This window comes from Hyperolius riggenbachi, chromosome 10 (genome assembly GCF_040937935.1).
Source record: "Hyperolius riggenbachi isolate aHypRig1 chromosome 10, aHypRig1.pri, whole genome shotgun sequence".
Taxonomy (NCBI): Eukaryota; Metazoa; Chordata; class Amphibia; order Anura; family Hyperoliidae; genus Hyperolius; species Hyperolius riggenbachi.
This window is the reverse complement of record NC_090655.1, coordinates 204403700-204426046: the sequence shown is the minus strand read 5'-3', so window position 1 is coordinate 204426046 and position 22347 is coordinate 204403700. Positions and strand designations below refer to the sequence as shown.

At 47.2% G+C, this 22347-nt stretch overlaps 1 protein-coding gene across 3 annotated transcripts in view; it reads left to right on the top strand.

Annotated features, from left to right (window-relative positions):
- The window catches only part of LOC137536220 (membrane-spanning 4-domains subfamily A member 8-like), a 69367-nt gene that overhangs the window by 4743 nt on the left and 42277 nt on the right, over positions 1-22347 (top strand). For all 3 annotated transcript variants that reach the window (XM_068258333.1, XM_068258332.1, XM_068258331.1), the window contains 3 exons: positions 8703-8822; positions 11094-11150; positions 16859-16993. In XM_068258333.1, coding sequence (XP_068114434.1) covers positions 8703-8822; positions 11094-11150; positions 16859-16993 — 312 coding nt within the window. The remainder of the gene's footprint in view (positions 1-8702; positions 8823-11093; positions 11151-16858; positions 16994-22347) is intronic.

Genomic DNA, 22347 nt, shown 5'->3' with positions numbered 1-22347 from the left:
CGCTGGCGAACGGTTCCAGGCGAACAACGGGTGGTTCGCCTTCACCGGCGAAGGCGAACTTTCCCGGAAGTTTGATTTGCCCCATAATGCTCTATGAGGGTCAACTTTGACCCTCTACATCACAGTCAGCAGGCACATTGTAGCCAATCTGGCTACACTCAGCCCTGGAGTCACACCCCCCTTATATAAGGCAGGCTCCGGCAGCCATTACACTCACTCGTGTGCCTGCAAATGGACAGACTAGGGCGAGCTGCTGCAGACTTTTTCTTCTAGGGACAGATTAGTCAGGCTCTTGGCTTGTGTTAGCTTGCTCCTGGCTGAATCTTATTGCTTTAATAGCACCCCTCATTCAACAGCTCTTTTCAGAGCTAATCCTGTTCTTGTGATCATTTTTTTTTCCTGTGTGTCAAACTGACAATTGTGTTGCATAGACAGCATTGGTAATTCATACTGTGTGTGTGCCACTGCCAGCAGCCCAGCAGCACATTCAGTGACTACCTGTGTGTGTGACAGGGAGCTGCACATTGTACTACCCAGTACTGCATATACCTACTAGTACCTGTTGTGTTTAGTTAACCCACCTCATCACTGCATACACCTACCTTTGTGTTGAGTGAACCCATCTCAGTCACTGCATCTACCTGTTGTGTTGAGTGAACCCACCTCACTGCATATACCTAGCTGTTGTGTTGAGTGAACCCACCTCATTGCATCTAACTACCTTTAGTGTTCAGTGAACCCACCTCACTGCATATACCTAGCTGTTGTGTTGAGTGAACCCACCTCACTGCATCTAACTACATTTAGTGTTCAGTGAACCCACCTCACTGCATATAGCTAGCTGTTGTGTTGAGTGAACCCACCTCACTGCATCTAACTACCTTTTGTGTTGAGTGAACCCACCTCACTGCATCTAACTACCTTTGTGTTCAGTGAACCCACCTCACTGCATATACCTAGCTGTTGTGTTGAGTAAACCCACCTCACTGCATCTAGCTACCTTTGTGTTCAGTGAACCCACCTCACTGCATCTAACTACCTTTGTGTTCAGTGAACCCACCTCACTGCATCTAAGTACCTTTGCGTTCAGTGAACCCACCTCACTGCATATAACTACCTTTGTGTTGAGTGAACTCACCTCACTGCATCTAACTACCTTTGTGTTTAGTGAACCCACCTCACTGCATATACTTAGCATACCCCCGAGATGGACAAAATAGGCAAACCGGGTAGAGGAAGAGGTAGAGGCAGACCCAGAGGAAGGCCACCTGGCACAGGCAGGTCTGTGCGAGGTCATGTTGATGTGATTTCGTGCGGACCTGGCCCAAAGTACAGTGCTCAGAAGAAGGCACGTGCCATCACTTGCCAAAATTGTGAGGACGTGGTTGAGTATTTAACACAGAACACCTCATCTCCCGCAGCCACGCTACTACAAGCACCACATCCGCTGCATTTGACACTTCGCAGGAGTTATTTGGTGTGGAAATCACTGATTCACAGCCAATAATGCTACAACAAGATGAAGGCGCTAAGCAAGTTACCCCACCTCATATGTCTGAGTTAGGTGGCGAAAGTATGGACGGAACGTGTGAGAAGGGGGATGATGAAGCACCTGATGTTGGTGCAGTTGTGGAAATGTCTGAGGAAAGCGAAGCTGGGCAGAAGGATTATGATGACGATTATACGGATGCCACGTACGTTCCCAATAGAGAAGATGACCAGGGGGACAGTTCAGAGAGGGAGCCAGAGAGGAGTAGGAGGAGACGAGTCCATAAAAGAAGCAGAGGGAGCTCGTCCTCAGAAACAGCTGGGGGCAGTGCCATGTATCGCCAGCTATGGACAGCCAGCCAACATGCCCTTCAACGTCAGCTGCTGATGCCACCATAGTGCCAGGGGGCTCAGCGGTTTGGAAATTTTTTAACGTGTGTACCTCAGATTGGAGCAAAGCCATCTGTTCTCTCTGCCTCCAAAATTGAGCCGTGGAAAGGCCAACACTCACGTAGGGACAAGTGCCTTAGGAAGGCACCTGGATAAAAGGCACAAACAGCAATGGGAAGAACACCTGAGAAAAAGCAGTACCCAAAAGACAAGCCACCCTCCTTCTCCTCTACCTCCTTCAGGTGCATCATCTTCAGCCGCTTTCTCCCTTGCACCTTCACAGCCACCCTCCTCCACACCGCCTCTTCCCTAGAGCGGTTCCTGCTCCTCTGCCCACAGCAGTAGCCAAGTGTCCTTGAAGGAAGTCTTTGAGCAGAAGAAGCCAATTTCTGCCAGCCACCCTCTTGCCCGGCATCTGACAGCTGGCGTGGCGGAACTATTAGTTCGCCAGCTATTACCATACAAGCTGGTGGAGTCAGAGGCTTTCCGTAAATTTGTGGCCATTGGGACACCGCAGTGGAAGATACCAGGCCGAAATTATTTTTCAAAAAAGGCCATACCCAAACTGTACCGTGCAATTGAGAGGCAAGTGGTGTGATCTCTTGCGAAGAGCATTGGGTCAAGGGTCCACCTGACCACGGATGCCTGGTCTGCCAAGCACGGGCAGGGCCGCTACATTACGTACACAGCCCATTGGGTCAACCTGGTGACCGATGGCAAGCAGGGAGTCCGTGGCTGCACAGCGGACCAACTTGTGACACCTCCACGGCTTGCAGGCAGGCCTCCTGCCACCTCCTCTCCTTCTACTCCTGCTACATCCTCGTCGCTTTCATCCTCCTCCTCCTCCTCCTTGGCTGAGTGGCAGTTCAACTCTAGTGGTGCTGCCATCTCCTCCTCTCCAGCTACACAGCCCCATCTCCCCAGAGCCTACGCTGCATGCCAGGTACGACGGTGTCACGCCATTTTAGACATGTCTTGCCTCAAAGCGGGGAGTCACACTGGAACACACTGAACAAAGAGGAGGAGCAATGGCTGACCCCGCGTGGTGTGTGACAACGGCAGCAATCTCCTTTCCGCTTTGAATTTGGGAAAGCTGACACATGTACCCTGCATGGCACATTGAATCTGGTCGTGCAAAGATTTGTGTCCAAGTACCCAGGCTTAGAGGACTTCCTGAAGCAGGCCAGGAAGTTGTGTGGGCATTTCAGGTGGTCTTACACAGCCATGGCAGGCTTTGTGAACATTCAGCAGAAAAACAACTTGCCGGTGAGATGCTTGATATGCGCTAGCCCGACTCGCTGGAATTCCACCCTGCTCATGTTCTCTCGCCTGCTAGACCACGAGAAAGCCGTCACCCAGTACCTGTACAATTACAGTAGAAGGACACAATCTGGGAAGATAGGGATGTTGTGGCTCAACAACTGGACACTGATGCGAAATGCATGCAGGCTCATGTGGCCGTTGGAGGAGGTGACCAACCGGGTGATTTGCGCTGAAGGCACCATCAGCGACTTGATCCCCTACGCTTACTTCCTGGAGCGTGCCGTGCGTAGAGTGGTGGATAAAGCTGTGGAGGAGCGTGAAGAAGAACAGTTAAGGCAGGAGGAGTCGTGGGAGCAATTTACATCCGAACCAGATGTTTCCTCAACACTTGCGGCAGCACTGAGGGGGAGGAGGAGGAAGAAGAGGAGTCATGTGGAGAAGAAGAAGAGGAGTCAGACTCGGATGATGAGGAAAGTGTTTCTGTGGAGGAGGAGGAAGAGGCGGCGGCAGAAGAACAACCGCAGCAGCCGTAACAGGGGGCTTGTGCTGCTCCACGTTCCCGTGGTATTTTTCGTTTCTGGGGGGAGGAAGAGGAGTTGCGTGACATCACTCAGGAAGAGCAAGAGGGGATGGAGAGTACGTCTGGATCCGACTTTGTGCAGATGGCCTCTTTCATGTTGTCCAGCCTGTTGAGGGACCCCTGTATCAAAAAACTCAAGGGGAATGACCTTTACTGGGTGGCCACGCTACTAGACCCTCGGTACAGGCACAAAGTGGCGGACCTATTAACAACTCAACAGAAGGCAGAAAGGATGCAGCACTTGAAGAACAAGCTGGCAATGATGCTTTACAATGCGTTTAAGGGTGATGTGACAGCACAATGCAATAAAGGTACCACTGGCAGTAATCCTCCTCTTCCCAAGTCCACGCAGGCAAGGACAGAACGCTCCAGCGAACTCATGGTGATATCGGACATGCGGACATTCTTTATTCCAACGCCTCGGCGTAGCCCTTCCGGATCCACCCTCCACCAACGCCTGGACCGGCAGGTAGCCGACTACCTGGCCTTAAGTGTGGATGTAGACACTGCGAGCAGCGACGATGAACCCTTGGTCTACTGGGTGCGCAGGCTTGACCTGTGGCCAGAGCTGTCCCAATTTGCCATACAACTTCTCACTTGCCCTGCCGCAAGCGTCCTGTCAGAAAGGACCTTCAGTGCAGCTGGAGGCATTGTCACTAAGAAGAGACATCGCCTAAGTCACGAAAGTGTTCAGTACCTCACCTTTCTCAAAATGAATGAGGCATGGATCCCGGAGGGCTACTGCCCGAAAAAAGACTAAGTCAGTCCCCACACACAGCATCTCTGCCTGCAGGCCGCTTGACTGCCTTCTCTGCCACCACCAACAGGGTCCAGGACTCTAGGCGGATTCCAGAATTTTTAAGGCCGCTGCTAGCAGCGGCCGCTATACTAATTTTTCTGGTGTGTGTACATGCCTGCCTAATTTTTCTGGCTGCATTGCGGGCGGCTGCAAGCAAAAAACTAAGGGCATGTACATGTGCCCATCCCCCTTTGTGATCATTACCTTTTACACGGTGAAGGGGCTTGCGTATCACAATGAAGCAATGACTGCCGGCTATATGAGTGTCTCGGGGGGGGGGGGGGGGGCACACCAAACATAATAAGGTCGTTGCTTCATTGTGGTCAGACCAAATTTAATCAGCTGGACAGTCACTGTTTTGTCATTCAGCTACATCAGCCGGGCGACCATATGGGTTGTAAAGCCACCATCACCTGCACTCTCGTCATGGTGCGCACCAGTCCAGCACGGCCGTCACTACACAAACGGCTATTTGCAGTCACTGCATACCTTTCACTGCATCTGTGACTGCACATTGTATTATACCTGGCAGTCAGTGCATAACTTGCACTTGAATAGATGGCAGACTTGCCCTCCATAACTGATTCCCGTTAAAGGATTTAAAGTTGATTCATTACATTAGGGCCTCAAAAGTCCTCCTGAGTCCTGTATTGTTATTTTTGGTCACTACCTCGGGGCGGGCATGCCTGCTGCCCTCCTTGCCTGGAGGTGTGGTGGTAGCCGTTTGTTAGGCTACAACTCTGGACGTTTCCCCGGGACTTTTGGCATGTATCCCACTCCGCCACCTGAGGGTCCAGGTGTTAGACCCCTTGAAACATGTTTTCCATCACTTTTCTGACCAGCATAAATGTTTCTAGTTTTCCAAGTTCGCCTCCCCATTGAAGTCTATTGCGGTTCGCGAACTTTTGTGCAAACCGAACCCTCCACGGAAGTTCGCGAACCGAAAATCGGAGGTTCGCGACATCTCTATTTAAAAGTTGGTAACATACTTAATTTGAGGCAAATTAACTTGAGTAATTGTTTTGCTTATTAGAGTTCATCTGTGTATATAAAAAGAAACTCTGGAAAAAAAATCTTTTTCAAAAAGACCTTATAGTTTTCAAGAAAATCGATTTTTATAGTTTCAAAGGAAAATGGTTTACATTTAAATGCGGTAAATGACAGTTAATGTATTTACCACATTTACATGTATACTTTTTTTCTATGAAACTTCCTTTGAAACTTTAAAATCGATTTTCTCAAAAACAATAATGTCTTTTTGAAAAGTTTTTCCCCCTTGTTCCCACTTTTCTACTTAACATATCCTGCAAATTTGGTGTTTCTTATAAGTAAGGGGCCTTGCTATTAACCAATAAAATTTGCGGGTTTTCACGAATCACGAATACTTTTTTCATTTGAAAATTTAAAATCGATTTTCTCAAAAACTAATAGGTCTTTTTGGATTTTTTTTTAGCCATAGTTGTAGCTTTATAATTCATGCAATTTTGGTGATTGTAGCATGTATGGGGGCTTTACTATAAATGTTAAAGTCAAATCCGTGATCACAGCCGTGATCACATATTCTACATGTAATCATGGCTAAAATCCGAGTCGAATCCGGGGCTCCGATTTAAATCTGGATCATTATTATTATTATTATTAATTAGATTTATATAGCGCCAACATATTACGCAGCGTTGTACAATAAATAGGATTACAGACAATGATAACAGGGTTGACAGAACAATACAGGTAACAGACCATAGATACAACAATACAGGTAATAGCAATAAGATACGCAACACAATGCAGATAATAGTACAATGCCAGATCATAAACTGGAATGGTAGTGGTAAAAAATTACCAGTTCCAAATTCTGGGTAAAGTGCACACAGTCAAATATGATACACAAGGGAAGAGGGCCCTGCCAAAGGCTTACAATCTAGAGGGAGGGGCTGGTGACACAAAAGGAGGGGGTGCATCAAGAAGTTATTGGCAGAAAGGATTAGGGTAGTGTTGAGTTGATGTAGGCCTCCTTGAAGAAGTGAGTTTTGAGTGCCTTTTTGAAGGTGTTGAAGGTGGGAGCGAGCCTGATGGGCAGCGGGAGAGAGTTCCACAGGATAGGGGCAGCTCTAGTGAAGTCCTGCAGTCTGGCATGGGAGTGCGAGATGCGTGGGGTGGTTAAGAGGAGGTCGTTGGAGGAGCGAAGTGGGCGGCCAGGTGTATATCTGCTGACCAGGTCAGAGATGTAGGTTGGGCAGGACTTGTGTAAGGATTTGTATGCCAAACATAGGATCTTGAAGCTGATTCTGAAGTGAATTGGAAGCCAATGAAGGGATTTGCGTAGGGGAGTTGTGGAGACAGAGCGGTGGGAGGAGTAGATGAGTCTGGCTGCTGCGTTCATGATGGATTTTAGGGGGGCGATGCGGTTTTGAGGAAGGCCTGACAAGAGGGAGTTGCAGTAGTCCAGGCGGGAGATGATGAAGGCATGGACAAGGAGTTTGGTAGTGTCTGGGGTCAGGAAAGGCCGGATCTTGGAGATGTTGCGTAAGTGGAAATGGCAGGCTCTAGCTACAGTTTGGATGTGGGAGGTGAAGGAGAGGGCCGAGTCTAGGGTGACACCCAGGCAGCGGGCTTGTGTGGTTGGATGAATGATTGTGCCATTGACAGTGACAGAGGTCAGTGGGGGGTGAAGCAGCACGGGGCGGGAAGATTAGGAGCTCAGTCTTATCCAGGTTTAATTTTAGGAACCTGGCAGACATCCACGATGATATAGCTGAGAGACCAGAGGATACCTTCTCCATGGTGGTGGTGGAGAGGTCAGTGGTATGGAGGTAAATCTGGGTGTCATCTGCATATAGGTGATAGTTGAAACCCAGAGAGGAGATGAGTTTTCCGATGGAGGCGGTGTAAATGGAGAACAGCAGGGGACCAAGAACAGAGCCTTGGGGGACCCCAACTGAAAGTGGGAAGGAGGTTGAGGAGGAACCATTGAAGGAGGTCTTGAAGGAGCGATTTGAGAGGTAGGAGGAAAACCATGCTAGGGCACGGTCCTGGATACCCACAGATTGCAGGGACTGGAGTAGCAGGGAGTGATCAACAGTGTCGAATGCTGATGAGAGGTCTAGGAGGAGAAGGATAGTGTATTTTCCTTTGGCCTTGGCAAGCGTGAGGTCATTGACGACCTTGGTGAGGGCAGTCTCGGTGGAGTGGCCTGGCCGAAATCCTGATTGTAGGGGATCAAACAGGGAGTTGGAGTCAAGGTAATGGGTCATGCGTTGGTGGACTAAACGCTCTAGGAGTTTAGATGCAAAAGGGAGTAAGGAGATGGGACGGTAGCTGGATGGAAGTGAGGGGTCTAGTGAGGGTTTTTTAAGTAGGGGAAGTACAGTGGCCTGTTTGAAGTCAGAGGGGAAGGTACCCGTGGAGAGGGAGAGGTTAAACAGAGTGGTGAGGACAGGAGCCAGAACAGGGAAGTGAGGACGGAGGCATTTGGATGGCACAGGGTGTAGGGGGCTGGAGGTGGCAGGAGAAGTGGCTAGGAGACGGCTGACTTGGTCCTCTGTGATAGGAGTAAAGGCAGTGAGTGGTGGGTGGGGTGGGGAATAGGTATTGGTGGGGGAGGAAGAGGTGGTGAGCATAACATATCCGGATTTCGATTCTACCATGGCCGGATTTACTTGCATTTGTGATTGTGGGTATCCGAGCAACACTACTGGCTGCTGACTGTTAGTGAGAGCAGGCTCAGACTTTCTGCAGATAGATAGGGAAAGCATTAGCTAGGCCTGTGTTCTTGTTCCTCAGTGCGTTTGCCGTTCGCGAACAGAAAATTTGATGTTTGCGACATCTCTATAATGTGATACCTCCTGTACATGGGCATGAGTATGTTAATTACAATATGTACCACATACAATGCATCCACTTCTGATCTCTGTATCAGCAAGCAGCGTCCACATATCTGTAGATTCTAAATTTGGCTTGTCTAGTTTTCAACACAAAAACAAGTTTATTTATACACGTTTCAAATTTTGAGTCCTGCAAGTGTCAAGGCTTGGCAGGTTTTTTTTTTTTTTTTAATAGAAGTACATTTTAAAAGAGTAACTATATTCATATTAACAGACATTGTATATGTATGTGCATTAAATATACATTAAATGTAATGTTACAATAGGTAAATGTATTATTATTTCTCTTGTCCTACAGATTCTTATGATTATATTGGCCATTGCACACCTTGGAATCGGCATTGCATTGACAGTGAATTACCATGGTGGCGGATCTTCAACTATTTCTAGTGGCATTCCCTTCTGGGGAGCTGCATTGGTTAGTATAAAACACATAACTTATCATATAATTGTCTCAATTAAAATGTCGTCTAGGCATTTATTTATATGTAACACACTTCTGTCACGAGGACAAGGTGCAGTTTTGGTAAATGACTGAAGCAGGTTTAAAGTGGAACTGAACTCTTGCACTGGACAGAAGGAAAAAAGAGAAATGCACCGTGTGTGTTTAGCCTGTTTAATTCCCTATCATTTGTGTCTAATAACAAGTTTTAATTTGATCTTTCCACTGTGTCACATGACTGCCATGGCAGAAAAGGCAGATAAGCTCATTTGAAAGCACAGGATGTTAACAATATGTCTGCTTCCATGAATCAGGAAGAAGAAACAGTGCAGATTTATTTTAGGATTTGAATCAGCTGTAAGAAAGAAATGGTTTTTTTTTGTTTAAAGGTTATCATGCTGTTGCGTATCTTTTAGAATTTGGGTCCCCTTTAAAAGGAACCAGAGTTGACAATATATTGAGGCTGCCATATCTTTTTTATTTTAACCACTTGAGGACCCACCCTTTACCCCCCCTTAAGGACCAGCGCTGTTTGTTGTGATCTGTGCTGGGTGGGCTCTGCAGCCCCCAGCACAGATCAGGGTGCACGCAGAGCGATCAGATCGCCCCCCTTTTTCCCCCCCTATGGGGATGATGTGCAGGGGGGGGTCTGATCGCTCCTGCGTGCAGGCTAGTTGCGGGGGGGGGGCACCTCAAAGCCCCCCTCCGCGGCGACATTCACCCCCCTCCCTCTCCTACCTCTCCTCCCCGGTGATCCGGGCTGCACAGGACACTATCCGTCCTGTGCAGCCAGTGACAGGACGTCCTCTGTCACATGGCGGCGATCCCCGGCTGCTGATTGGCCGGGGATCGCCGATCTGCCTTACGGCGCTGCTGCGCAGCAGCACCGTACAATGTAAACAAAGCGGATTATTTCCGCTTGTGTTTACATTTAGCCTGCGAGCTGCCATCGGCGGCCTGCAGGCTATTCACGGAGCCCCCCGCCGTGAATTGACAGGAAGCAGCCGCTCGCGCGAGCGGTTGCTTCCTGATTAATCAGCCTGCAGCTGGCGACGCAGTACTGCGTCGCTGGTCCTGCAGCTGCCACTTTGCCGACGCACGGTATAAGCGTGCGGTCGGCAAGTGGTTAAACAATGCACATTGCCCTTGATCATGTCTCTAATACTTTTAGCCGTGGATCCTAAAACAAGCATGCAGATCAGGTGCTCTGACTTAAAGAACCTTAGTTCTTCTATCCTATAAGTTCCTATGCCTGTTCTAATCTGCTCTGGCTTACTGCAGTCTTTCCTAACTGCACTGTCTCTGTATAAATCAATGTATCTTTCCTCTGTCCTGTTTGTCGGGCTAAGGCTTGATTGTGTGGAATGTGCAGGGCTGCTTGTGATTGGTAGAAGCGATACACACCCTCTGCAGGCCCCCTGCACACTCTGAATGACTCACACACTATGCTTAGCTGAGCCTATTAGAAGCTGGTTAGTTTGTTTGTAAACACTGCCTAAAACTGTTAATTACAAGCCAGGATTGCAGCAGATAGTGGCAGAAACAGCACAGAGGGGCACAGGAGAAAATAATGAATAGAATGGTATGCTTTTTATTGTAAGAATATTAGAGTACAGATTCTCTTTAAGCCTAAATGCACTGGAATTTTTATAGCCCCTGCCACCCCTGCAGGGGGCCGAAGCTGGGGGAAGGGTGTCAGTCTTGCACATTATTATGCAAAGCACAGAGGAGCATTATTGAGTTATTATACATTACCTGCTCCCAGTGATCACTTCCTGTTTAGTTTGCAAGTTCTATGAAGCCAGCCAATCCCCATGCAGTTCCAGCCCTCACATGGTGATTGGCTGGCTGCATGGCACTTGCAAACGGATCAGGAAGTGGAGGAGACATGGGCGGCGGCAGGAGACATACCTCCATCTACCACGGAGGTCCATCTGTAAGTGCTTCATGCTACTAACAGGGAGACACTTAGAGGAAGCTTCGGCGGTGGAACGCAGGGAGGTATGTGATCCTGCCGCCGCCCTCTGCCAGCCACTGATAATTGCAGAAGGGGAGCGCGCTGAGGGGAGAGCCCAAGGTGAGGGGGGGACTGTCCCCCCTCCCTGCCGATGTAAGTGACCAGCTCTCTCCTCATGCTGCGACCCCTCCTGCCCTCCTATATGGCCCTTATACTTACACAGTATTGTGCAATCCAATTTTAAATTTAAAACTAATTCTAATTATTTTTTTTATTTTTTATTTTTAAAGCACATCATCACAGGATCCGTCAATATTGCAGCTCATGCTTCAATTACCCGCTGCAAGGTAAGATCACCTCAAAAAAGATACATCATTGCCAATTACAGTAGCAGGCATACGTTTGTAGCGCTCGTTATGCTACTCTGATAAGGCGTTTTAACTCTGATAAGGCATGTTAACTTTGACAGGGGAGGGCATGTTAACTCTGATAAGGGATGCTATTTAACTTAGTGAATCAAGCCCATTGTCTTAACCTCTTGAGGACCGCAGTGCTAAACCTCCCTAGTGACCAGGTCATTTTTAGTAAAATAGGCCACTGCAGCTTTAAGGCCAAGCTGCAGGGCCGCACAACACAGCACACAAGTGATTCCCCCCCACCCTTTTCTCCTCACCAACAGAGCTCTCTGTTGGTGGGGTCTGATCGCTCCCCCCATGTTTATTTTTTTTTTTTGTATAAATATTATTGTTAGTGTTTTTTAATAAAAAAAAAACCTGTTTCTTTAAATATCTTCCCTCCCCACAGCCAGCCAATTATGGCGATCGGCTGTCATAGGCTTCTGCCTATGAGAGTCAATCGCTCTCTTGTCCCCCAGGGGGACAGTCGTGTGACACGGCTGTCCCCAGTACAGCGCTGCAGCCGATCGCAGCGCTGTACATGTAAATAGACGGCGATCATGCCGTCTAACAGTCTCCCGAGCGGCAATAGCCCCCCAAGCTGGAGATGCGCGCACAGCCTGCGCGCGATCTCCTGCATTAGCTAGCCCCAGGACTTTACACCAATCGGCATTAGGCGGTCCTGGGGCTGCCGCCGCGGCCACGCCTATTGGCGTGACGTGATCGGCAGGAGGTTAAACTAGTTTCTTGAACATGACAAAGAGTTATCTGTAATTCAATGACCTCCACAGTCACCAGATCACAATCAGGGCCGGATTTGTACTTCTTACCGCCCAAGGCCGACTATTACCAGCCGCCCCAACCGTATCCTACCACCTCTCTCCACACACATCCATCAAAACAATTTTGGGCCGATGGTGTCCACTATTGGGGCTAGTGCCGAGGTCTCCATGGCAACGTGAAGTGAATCAATCATGTCACACGGGGGAACTGGTCAATCAAGCGATCTACAGGTGATGGGCGTGGTAGGAGCCTTCCACCATACACACACAGTCAAAAGTGGCTCACAATTGGACATTGGGTGGGGTCAGCAACACGTAAAAGTGAGTCCTGTACCCACTGCTGTCTCCAGGGTAACAGCGCTGGCCAATCAATAATTAAGAAATAGGTACTGTGAGAGGCTGCCTTCTGTATTCTGTACTATTTGCTGGTGCTGCACCTGGTCCTTTCATCCCCACACCAAGTGTGTGAGACCCGGCCTTCTGTAACTGCCTGGAGCTGCTGCTATGTCATTGGACAAGGTCTGGCTTTTTGCTAGTCACACACTGTTCACAAACGTTTGGTTAACGGACTGCAGCTGCCTGTAGCACAGCACAGGCAGATGCCAGCTGGTACTAATAGTGCAGTTATCCTGACCACTTTCATTTGTTTGGACACTTGCAAATAATGCCCTGCAAATAATGCCCACTGTCTGCAGGCCGCCCCTTGTTTATCTGGTGCCCTAGGCCATGGCCTATGTGGCCTTGCCAGAAATCCGGCCATGATCACAATCCAATAGAGCACATTTGAGATGTGGTGATTTGCATCATAGATGTGTAACTAACAAATCGGGATGAAATATGTGATGCTATCATGTCAATATATACCAGAATCTCTGAGGAATGTTTCCAACATCTTTTTTAAAGGTATGCCACAAAGAATAAAGGCTGTTCTGAAGGCAAAAGGGAGTCCAAGTCAGTACTAGCAACTAATCCAACTAGTACTACCCCCTCTCTTTAGATAATCTAGAGTTGTGTAGAGATGTTTGTACAAGCACCCTAAGTATTTAGGAATATAAAATGATTCCCAAGCAAGATATTTACAACCACACCATTTTCTACTTTTATGAGAAAGCAGACACTCGGGCCCAAATGCAATGAACTTTTCTCCAGAGTTTTCTCCTAGGACAGAGGTGTCCAAACTTTTTTCAAAGAGGGCCAGATTGGATGAAGTGAACATGCCGGAGGGCCGAACATTTTTCCGAACATTCTTTGAACAATTACAATTAAATGCAAATGAATTATTTTGCATAAAAGCTGAGTTTTCAAAATGTATTTGAAATAAATTAAAAAAAAAACTTACCTGCACTAATGGGAAGGGTGAAACTGAGATCTGTGCTCCAGCAAACAGGCTTGGTCCGGTACAAAGGCAGTGGTTTTGATGCGCAAAATGTCACGCAGATGAGAGTCACGTAGTCTTGTCCTCACACGATTCTTGTTGAAGTTCATGGCAGAGAATGTCTTCTCACACAAATATGTTGAGCCAAACAAGCTCAGCATTTTCTTAGCCTGTGTTCGAATCTCCTGAAACCTGCCCTTATCCAGTTGGCGGTAAAAGTTCACAAGAGAGAGTTGTTGGTAACGACTGTGTAACTCGCTGTCACATTGCAGCTCAATGAGCTCAAGCTGCAGCTGTTCTGGAGCATCATCTGGGTCAACAGAGAATGGAGAGGAGAAAAGGCTGATCTCCTTTTCAATAGCTGCAAAATCTTGAAAGCGCCGTTTAAACTCTTCAGCCAGAGATGCAATGTCTGCTGCATACCTGCTCATTTGCACACTGATATTGTCCTGTGAAAAACTGTTCATTATTTCCTGCAATGCTGGGAAATGTATGGTATTGGCCTGTGTTTGTGACAAATGCCTTTGGAAAAGTTGCAGCTTTCTTCCAAATGCCTTGAGGTGTGAATAAAGCTGGTTCACCGCTGCATCTTTTCCCTGAAGACTCGTGTTTAGTACATTCAGATGACTTGTTATGTCAACTAGAAACCCCAAATCAGCCAGCCAAATAGGATCAGATAGTTCTCGCATCGGTTGTCCCTTTGTTTCCAAGAATTCTTTTATTTCCTTTCTGAGAGAGTTAAAACGCTGCAGCGCAGACCCTCGACTGAGCCATCTAACATCGTTGTGATATAAAACATCTTCATATTCAGCATGGATGTCCAGTAGAAACTGTTTGAACTGACGGTGGTACAGAGCTTTAGCACGAATAAAATTAATAGTCTTTACAACCGGTTTCATAACATGATCATATTTGAAATATTTAGCACAGAGAACTTGTTGATGAATGATACAATGGAGTTTAATAGCTTCACCTCCTTCTTCAATAACCTTGTTACAGATTAGGGTTGATAAGCCACTTCGTTCACCAGCCATAGCAGGTGCCCCATCAGTAATAATCCCAGAAACTTTGTTCCAGGGCAGTTTCATGTCATCTATTGCAGAACTAACAGCAACAAATAAATCTTTTCCTCTAGTTTGGTCCTTAAGGCTCTGGAGGTCAAGTAGCTCTTCAGTCACATTTATTTCATCGTCCACCCCTCTCAAAAAAATCAGCAACTGAGCTGTGTCAGATAGGTCTGTGCTTTCATCACAGGCTATTGAAAAGAAGTCAAAAACCTCTCCTTTGGACATCAACTGTCTCTTAATATCTGATGATATGTCTTCAATTCTGCGTGCTACAGTGTTACGAGCCAGGCATATATTGGCAAACTCTTGCTTTTTCTCAGGACAGATATTTTCAACCATTTTCATAACGCACTCTTTAATAAAATCACCCTCAGTAAAAGACTTGCTATTTTTAGCAATTAACAATGCCACATCATAGCTTGCCCTTGTGGCATTTTCATTTGACTCACGGGCTCTTGTGAAAAATCGCTGTTGTGACGTTAAAACTGCTTCAAGTTGCTTTAACTTTTCGCTGCGGTCACGCCCTGTTAGTTTGTCATATGTGCTGCTATGCTTTGTCTGGTAGTGTCTTTTGATATTAAATTCTTTATAAACGGCCACAGTCTCTTGACATATCAGACAAACACAGTTATTCCTTATTTCTGTGAAAAAAAAATCCACTTTCCACCTTTCCTGGAAACGGCAGCCCTCACTGTCAACTTTCCTTTTCTTACTTGTAGTAGCCATTTTTTAAATTGGACAGAAGGGGGAGGGTGAAGGATGCAGTGTTGTTTGAACTTGGCAGGTTTAAGTATTACTTGCTTTCACAACTAGGCCTACCCCTGTCCAGCTCCCAATATCCAAGCACATTAAATTGCTGTCTCACAGTCTTCTGTTCAACTGGCTGTCTCTCTGGCTCCTGTCTCAGCTCACGTCACTCTGCAGTACTCCTGACCCCCTCCTTTCTCCTTTCCTTTGACCTTGAGGCTCTCAGTGCTGGCAGTCCGTCCACTGTGTCACAGGCGCCGGCATATGACGTCACACGCCTCCGTGACTTCTCTGTCTGTAACCCTCGCCTGTGCCCGCCCCTGTGCCCGCCCCTCCAGCTGTGCTCTGTGAGAAGGGGGTGTGTATACCCTCGCCGCCGTCACCCGCCCCTCCACTCAGCCGCGTCACACCGCCACGCCCCACACCACGCTGATTCGGCCCATGATGCGGCCTGAACGCGGCCAATGATGCGGCCAGATTGCGGCCAATGATGCGGCCAGAACGCGGCCAATGATGCGGCCAGAATGCGGCCAATGATGCGGCCAGAATGCGGCCCATGATGCGGCCAGAATAGCGGCGGACGGGCCGCATTGCCTAAAACAGTGATGGCTGTCCAAAGGGCCACATCTAACTGACCGGCGGGCCGCGAATGGCCCGCGGGCCGGACTTTGGACATGTCCTAGGAGATAATTTGTCAGCTTCTCTTTAAAATAACTTTTCAGCACTTTGCAACTGAAAAAGTATCAAAACGTAGGTGAAAAGTACCGTTATCATTAAGTATTTTTTGATTGCTGATGGTTCAAATGGCATTTTTTTGACAAGATCCAAAAATATCACATAGGTGAAAACTCAGGAAAAATGTTGCATTATGGGCCTATGTGTATAGATGTACAGAGCAGGTTAAAGACTTGTACACATCCACCTGTACTAATGCAGGAATCATGACTTAGTCCCTCAGCCAACAGTTTGGGACTGAGTGCTGCACAGATGGAGAACAATTCTAAACTATTGCGACACTTCTGTTGCTATGGGGGGTGGGGGAGGAGGAGGGACCATGCACAATTCATGACTGAGCAGCTTCGGGTGGCAGGGGTGAGGAGGAGATAAATCCAAATGAGTGAAAGCTGGGTGTTGATTTCGGCCTGTCAGATCTTTAGTTGATGTCAGGGGGCTCCTGTTTATATGCTAGTTTCTTGATGGCCAACCGTGTCAACCTAGCTTAAAGGACTTAGGAGATCAAATTACCCCAAAAAGTTAATTACCTGCTTCATCTTTTAGCGTGGATCGGGGGGGGGGGGGGGGGGTTGGCCCTAGAGCTGCGTAGCCGCAGTCGCGGCTATGCAGACTGCGCAGCCGCGGCCAAAACAAGCAGCCATTTTAGGAGAGGCATGAGAGCCCGACCCGGGCCGTGGGGTCGGGAGCCGGCCCGGGGGGGCTAATGAGCGGGGGGACCCAGCGGATTGGCACGGAGGGCGCGGACGGCGTCCTCCGTGCCTTAAAAGATGAAGCAGGTAATTAACTTTTTTGGGTAACTTGACCTCGTAAGTCCTTTAAGGAAAACTTGCACAACCAAATTGTTACAGCACACAATCTTTTTGTTTTGCTATTTACACTGTAAGCATTTTTTTTTCCTGGCAATACTGTCACCAGAATATTTTAATTCTCCCAATTTGTTATTTATTTCTGCAGGTTATCTGTGCTATTATCCTGACTGTAGGGACCTTGATTGTTTCTGCTATTGATTTAGTATTCAATGTACGGGATATCAACAATACAACTGACTGCTGGTTCAGAGCCGACTATTCGGGACCAAGCTATGATTGTGTAAGTTTTGATAGTTTTTTAGATTCAACCTAGACTGAGTCACTGTAAACTCAAACTTCATAGTTTGCAATTTTGCAATATCAGGAGTGCAGCACAGTGCCTGTCGCTGATGGGGTTCTCCAAAGATTTTGGTTCCTGACTGAGTTTAAATCAAGCCCAAACTCTTAAAGTAAACCCAAACTCTTGCACAGCACACAATAAAAAGTCTTTATTCCACATAAAGTTGCTGAAAAAAATTTCTGCTGTGTGTTCTGTGTTTGTTAGCCAGTTTAAAGTGTCCAATTAGATCAGCAGCTGTGAATCAGAACTATAAGCTCTGTCCAGGCTGTCTACTAATAAGTAAACACCGAGACTTAACCCTTTCTTTGCTCCCAGGAATGTGTAGCCAAGTTAAAACTTCAGGTTTTTTAGGATCTCTATTTGTACTGAAGATTTTTTCCACCTAAAGGTTATCATGCTGTGGCAATTTTTTTTTTCTTTTTTTTTTCTTTTTTTTTATAGATCAGAGAGTCTGTTAAGTTTCACTTTAACATGTACTTCTTTAGTACAGAGGATAGTCTGCAGTCACAGTTCAGGAGGGAGGATGACCAAGGTGTGAGGGTTTTTACCTGTTCAGATGGAAAAATGTAAAGCCATTAATTCACTCACCAGGATCTTGGTACAAAATCAGGGGGTGGAGAGTGCTGTTTGTGGAAAAATGTCACATGATTGTTTTGGGGTAAAACAATCACATGGCATTTCAAGTCTAAAGTATTGGACCAATCAGAGAATGCAAAGTTTTATCGCAGAAATCAACATACAGCAGACATTGTAGGCCTGATACAGGACTAGGAAATGCTTGGAAGTATTGGACCAATCAGAGAATGTGGAGATTTTCCATGGAAATCGGAATGCTGCAGACATTTTAGGCCAATCACAACACTCACAAGTTTCCAAGTCTTCTGATTGGTCTAAAATGTCTCTGGTATTTCAATTTCCTTGGTACACTTCTGCAATCTGATTGATCCAATATTTCTGACTGGCCTAGGATTTGGTGGCATGTACCTTTCGATGCTCTCTCCCAATCTCTCCCTACAGTAGACCCCCCCCCCCCCCCCCAGGGATGCTCATACGGATTAATCCGGGTATCCGATCATTTTCCGCTATCCGGGTCGGATCCGGATACCTGGACCAATATCCGGATAGCTCTATACGAATATCTGGCCGCATAATCCGGATACCCGCGGCTACCCGCGGATATCCGACGGATATCCGGATCTGGGTACTGTAACAAGGGAGATTATGTCATTGAGCCAATCAGAGAGCTCCCAGCCAATCAGAGGGCTCCCAGCAGAAGCCCTAGCAACCAATCACAGAGGGGAACTCTGGCCAGCCCCACCTGACCTCATTGAGCTAATCAGAGGCCTCCCAGCCTAAGCCCTGGCACCCAATCACAGAAGGGAACCCTGGCCAGCCCCCCTTTGTAATAAGAGGGTTGGCATGATGAGACAGATCGTCCTTGCTTGTGTGGCTGGCTGGTCACTGACAGACTTGCTCCAGTGCTGCTGGCTTAGCAAGTGCTGCCTGTATACCATGATAAACCTAAAGCTTTGAGTGCTAAACACCTTCACTACACTATTGTTCTATTGTTTTTTTTAGCTAGCTAGTGTAATTGTTTGATTTCATTCACTCAGTTAGGGCCTGCTGTCTGTGTCTGTGTGTGCTGTGCAGGCCAGCAGGACAGTATAGGTTAGGGAATAGGATTACTGTGTTATTGTATTGTATTATATAGTTAGTAGAGTGGGGCGGAACCTCCGATTTTAGGTTCGCGAACCGGGTTCGCGAACTTCCACTTAAGGTTCGGTTCGCGTAAAAGTTCGCGAACCGCCATAGACTTCAATAAGGATGCGAACTTTGAAAAAAAAAAAAATTATGCAGGCCACAAAAGTAATGGAAAAGATGTTTCAAGGAGTCTAACACCTAGACCCCCAGGTGGAGGAGTGGGATACATGCCAAAAGTCCCCCGGGAAAAATCTGGATTTGACGCAAAGCAGCGTTTTAAGGGCAGAAATCACATTGAATGCTAAATGACAGGCCTAAAGTGCTTTAAAACATCTTGCATGTGTATACATCAATCAGGTAGTGTAATTAAGGTACTGCTTCACACCGACACACCAAACTCACTGTGTAACGCAGCGCAAACAGCTGTTTGTGTAGTGACGGCCGTGCTGGACTGGTGCGCACCATGGCGAGAACAGGTATGCAGTGGCGGGTTCACTGAACAGTACAGGTATACAGTGGCGGGTTCACAGAACAGGTATGCAGTGGCAGGGTCACTGAACAGGTATGCAGTGGTGGGTTCACTGAACAGAACAGGTATGCAGTGGCGGGTTCACTGAACAGAACAGGTATACAGTGGCGGGTTCACAGAACAGGTATGCAGTGGCAGGTTCACTGAACAGGTATGCAGTGGTGGGTTCACTGAACAGAACAGGTATGCAGTGGCGGGTTCACTGAACAGGTATGCAGTGGTGAGTTCACAGTACAGGTATGCAGTGGTGGGTTCACTGAACAGGTATGCAGTGGTGGGTTCACAGAACAGGTATGCAGTGGTAGGCTCACAGAACAGGTATGCAGTGGCAGGTTCACTGAACAGGTATGCAGTGGTGGGTTCACTGAACAGGTATGCAGTGGTGGGTTCACTGAACAGGTATGCAGTGGTGAGTTCACAGTACAGGTATGCAGTGGTGGGTTCACAGTACAGGTATGCAGTGGTGGGTTCACAGAACAGGTATGCAGTGGTGGGTTCACAGAACAGGTATGCAGTGGCAGGTTCACTGAACAGGTTCACTGAACAGGTATGCAGGTACTGAACAGAACAGGTATGCAGCCAGGAACAAGCTAAGCCTAACTAATCTTTCCCTATGAGAGACAGTCTGCAGCAGCTCGCCCTACTCTCACTAACGCAGGCACACGAGTGAGCTTAATGGCCGCCACTGCCTGACTTGTATTAGGGGGGGAGTGGCTCCAGGGGCTAGTGTAGCCTAATTGGCTACACTGGGCCTGCTGACTGTGATGTAGAGGGTCAAAGTTGACCCTCATGGTGCATTATGGGGCGAACCGAACTTCCGCAAAATTTCGCCTGCGGGACGCGAACGCGAACCACTGAAGTTCGCATGGAACCGTTCGCAGGCGAACCGTTCGGCCCAACTCTAATAGTTAGTTAGTACTGCAGTTAGTTGTTAGAGAGAGTAGTACTGTATTAGCTTACTACAGATTACTGCTGTGCTGAGCATTGTCAGTGTGACAGTTAGGGCTCGATTCACAAAGCGGTGCTAACCCAGTTAGAGACTTTAGGCATGATAACCATTGCACCACGCTGGTGAAAAGCCAGTTTAGGCGTGATAAGTTTAGGTGTGATAAGTTTAGGCGTGATAAGTTTAGGCATGATAAGTTTAGATCGCTTGCAAAGTCCCGCACGCAAAGCAGCGCCATTAAACTTTATGCGAAGTGCACCAGGCTTTGCTAGCGCAAAACTTTTGATCAGCTGTGCATTACGGTGCTAACCCAGTTGGCGCTTAAACTTATCACGCCTAAACTTATCATGCCTAAAATTATCACACCTAAACTTATTACACCTAAAATTATTACACCTAAACTTATCGGGCCTGATTCACAAAGCGGTGATAACTCAGTTATCACGCCTAAAAGACTTTAGGCATGATAACCTTTGCACCACACTGGTGAAAAGCCAGTTTAGGCGTGATAAGTTTAGGTGTGATAAGTTTAGGTGTGATAAGTTTAGGCATGCTAAGTTTAGATAAGTGTAGATAGCGTGCAAAGTCCCGCACGCAAAGCAGCGCCATTAAACTCTATGCGAAGTGCACCAGACTTTGCTAGCGCAAAACTTTTGATCAGCTGTGCACTGCGGTGCTAACGCAGTTGGTGCTTAAACTTATCATGCCTAAACTTATCACACCTAAACTTATCACGCCTAAACTTATCACACCTAAACTTATTACACCTAAACTTATCATGCCTAAACTGAGTTTAGGCGTGATAAAGGGCTTTTCACCAGGGTGCTAACTGTTAGCACCGCTTTGTGAATCAAGCCCATCATGCCTAAACTGAGTTTAGGCATGATAAAGGGCTTTTCACCAGCGTGCTAACAGTTAGCATCGCTCTGTGAATCAGGCCCATAGTGTGCATTGTCTGTCCTCTACTCTGCGGTCTGTCACTCCTTGCTTATTTGATTTAAAGTCCAACCCCAATTTCATTAAAGAGAATCTGTATTGTTAAAATCGCACAAAAGTAAACATACCAGTGCGTTAGGGGACCTCTCCTATTGCCCTCTGTCACAATTTCGCCGCTCCTCACCGCATTAAAAGTGGTTAAAAACAGTTTTTAAAAGTTTTTTATAAGCAAACAAAATGGCCACCAAAACAGGAAGTAGGTTGATGTACAGTATGTCCACACATAGAAAATACATTCATACACAAGCAGGCTGTATACACCCTTCCTTTTGAATCTTAAGCAGGGGCGTAGCAATAGGGGGTGCAGAGGTAGCGACCGCATCGGGGCCCTTGGGCCAGAGGGGCCCCAAAGGGCCCTTCCTCAACTACAGTATTAGCTCTGTATTGGTCCTGTGCTCATAATAATCACTTCTATAGATACTTTGAATAGTGGTAATCATTAACAAACTGTTCCCCATCCCCTTCTTGCACCTCTGACACTGTAGTTGCCATTGGCAGATTTTGGTGCGCCATATAAATTGTTATGTATGGAGTGCTTGGGGGGGCCCCATTGTAAAACTTGCATCAGGGCCCACAGCTCCTTAGCTATGCCACTGATCTTAAGAGATCATTTGTGAGTTTCTTTCCCCCTGCAGCTATCTTTCACTGAAGTGTCAGGCTGTTTCTTCCTGCAGAGTGCAGACAGCTCTGCCTGTATGTAATTCCTCAGTATGTGAAAGCCCAACCAGCTCAGAGGAGGATTTATCCAGCTTGTAAAAGATAAGAGAGAAGAGAGAAGCTGTCCTACTCTAAATAATACACAGGCAGTGTGCAGAGAGGGCCTGGAGGGGGGAGATGCATCACAGAACCACAACACTGAAGAACTTGGCAGCCTTCCAGACACAGGCTGACAAGTCTGACAAGAGAGAGATAAGTTGATTTATTACAGAGATGGTGATAGTAGAACGTGCTGCAGTAAGCCAGAACACATTAGAATAGCTTTTGGAAGTTGTAGGATGATAAAAAACAGGATGCAATTTTTGTTACGGAGTCTCTTTAAAGTAAAAGTACCCCACATCATCTGGTATCATCATGTATAAGTTGTGCTATGTCTGCTGGCACCGGCAGCCAGGGAAGGGGCAG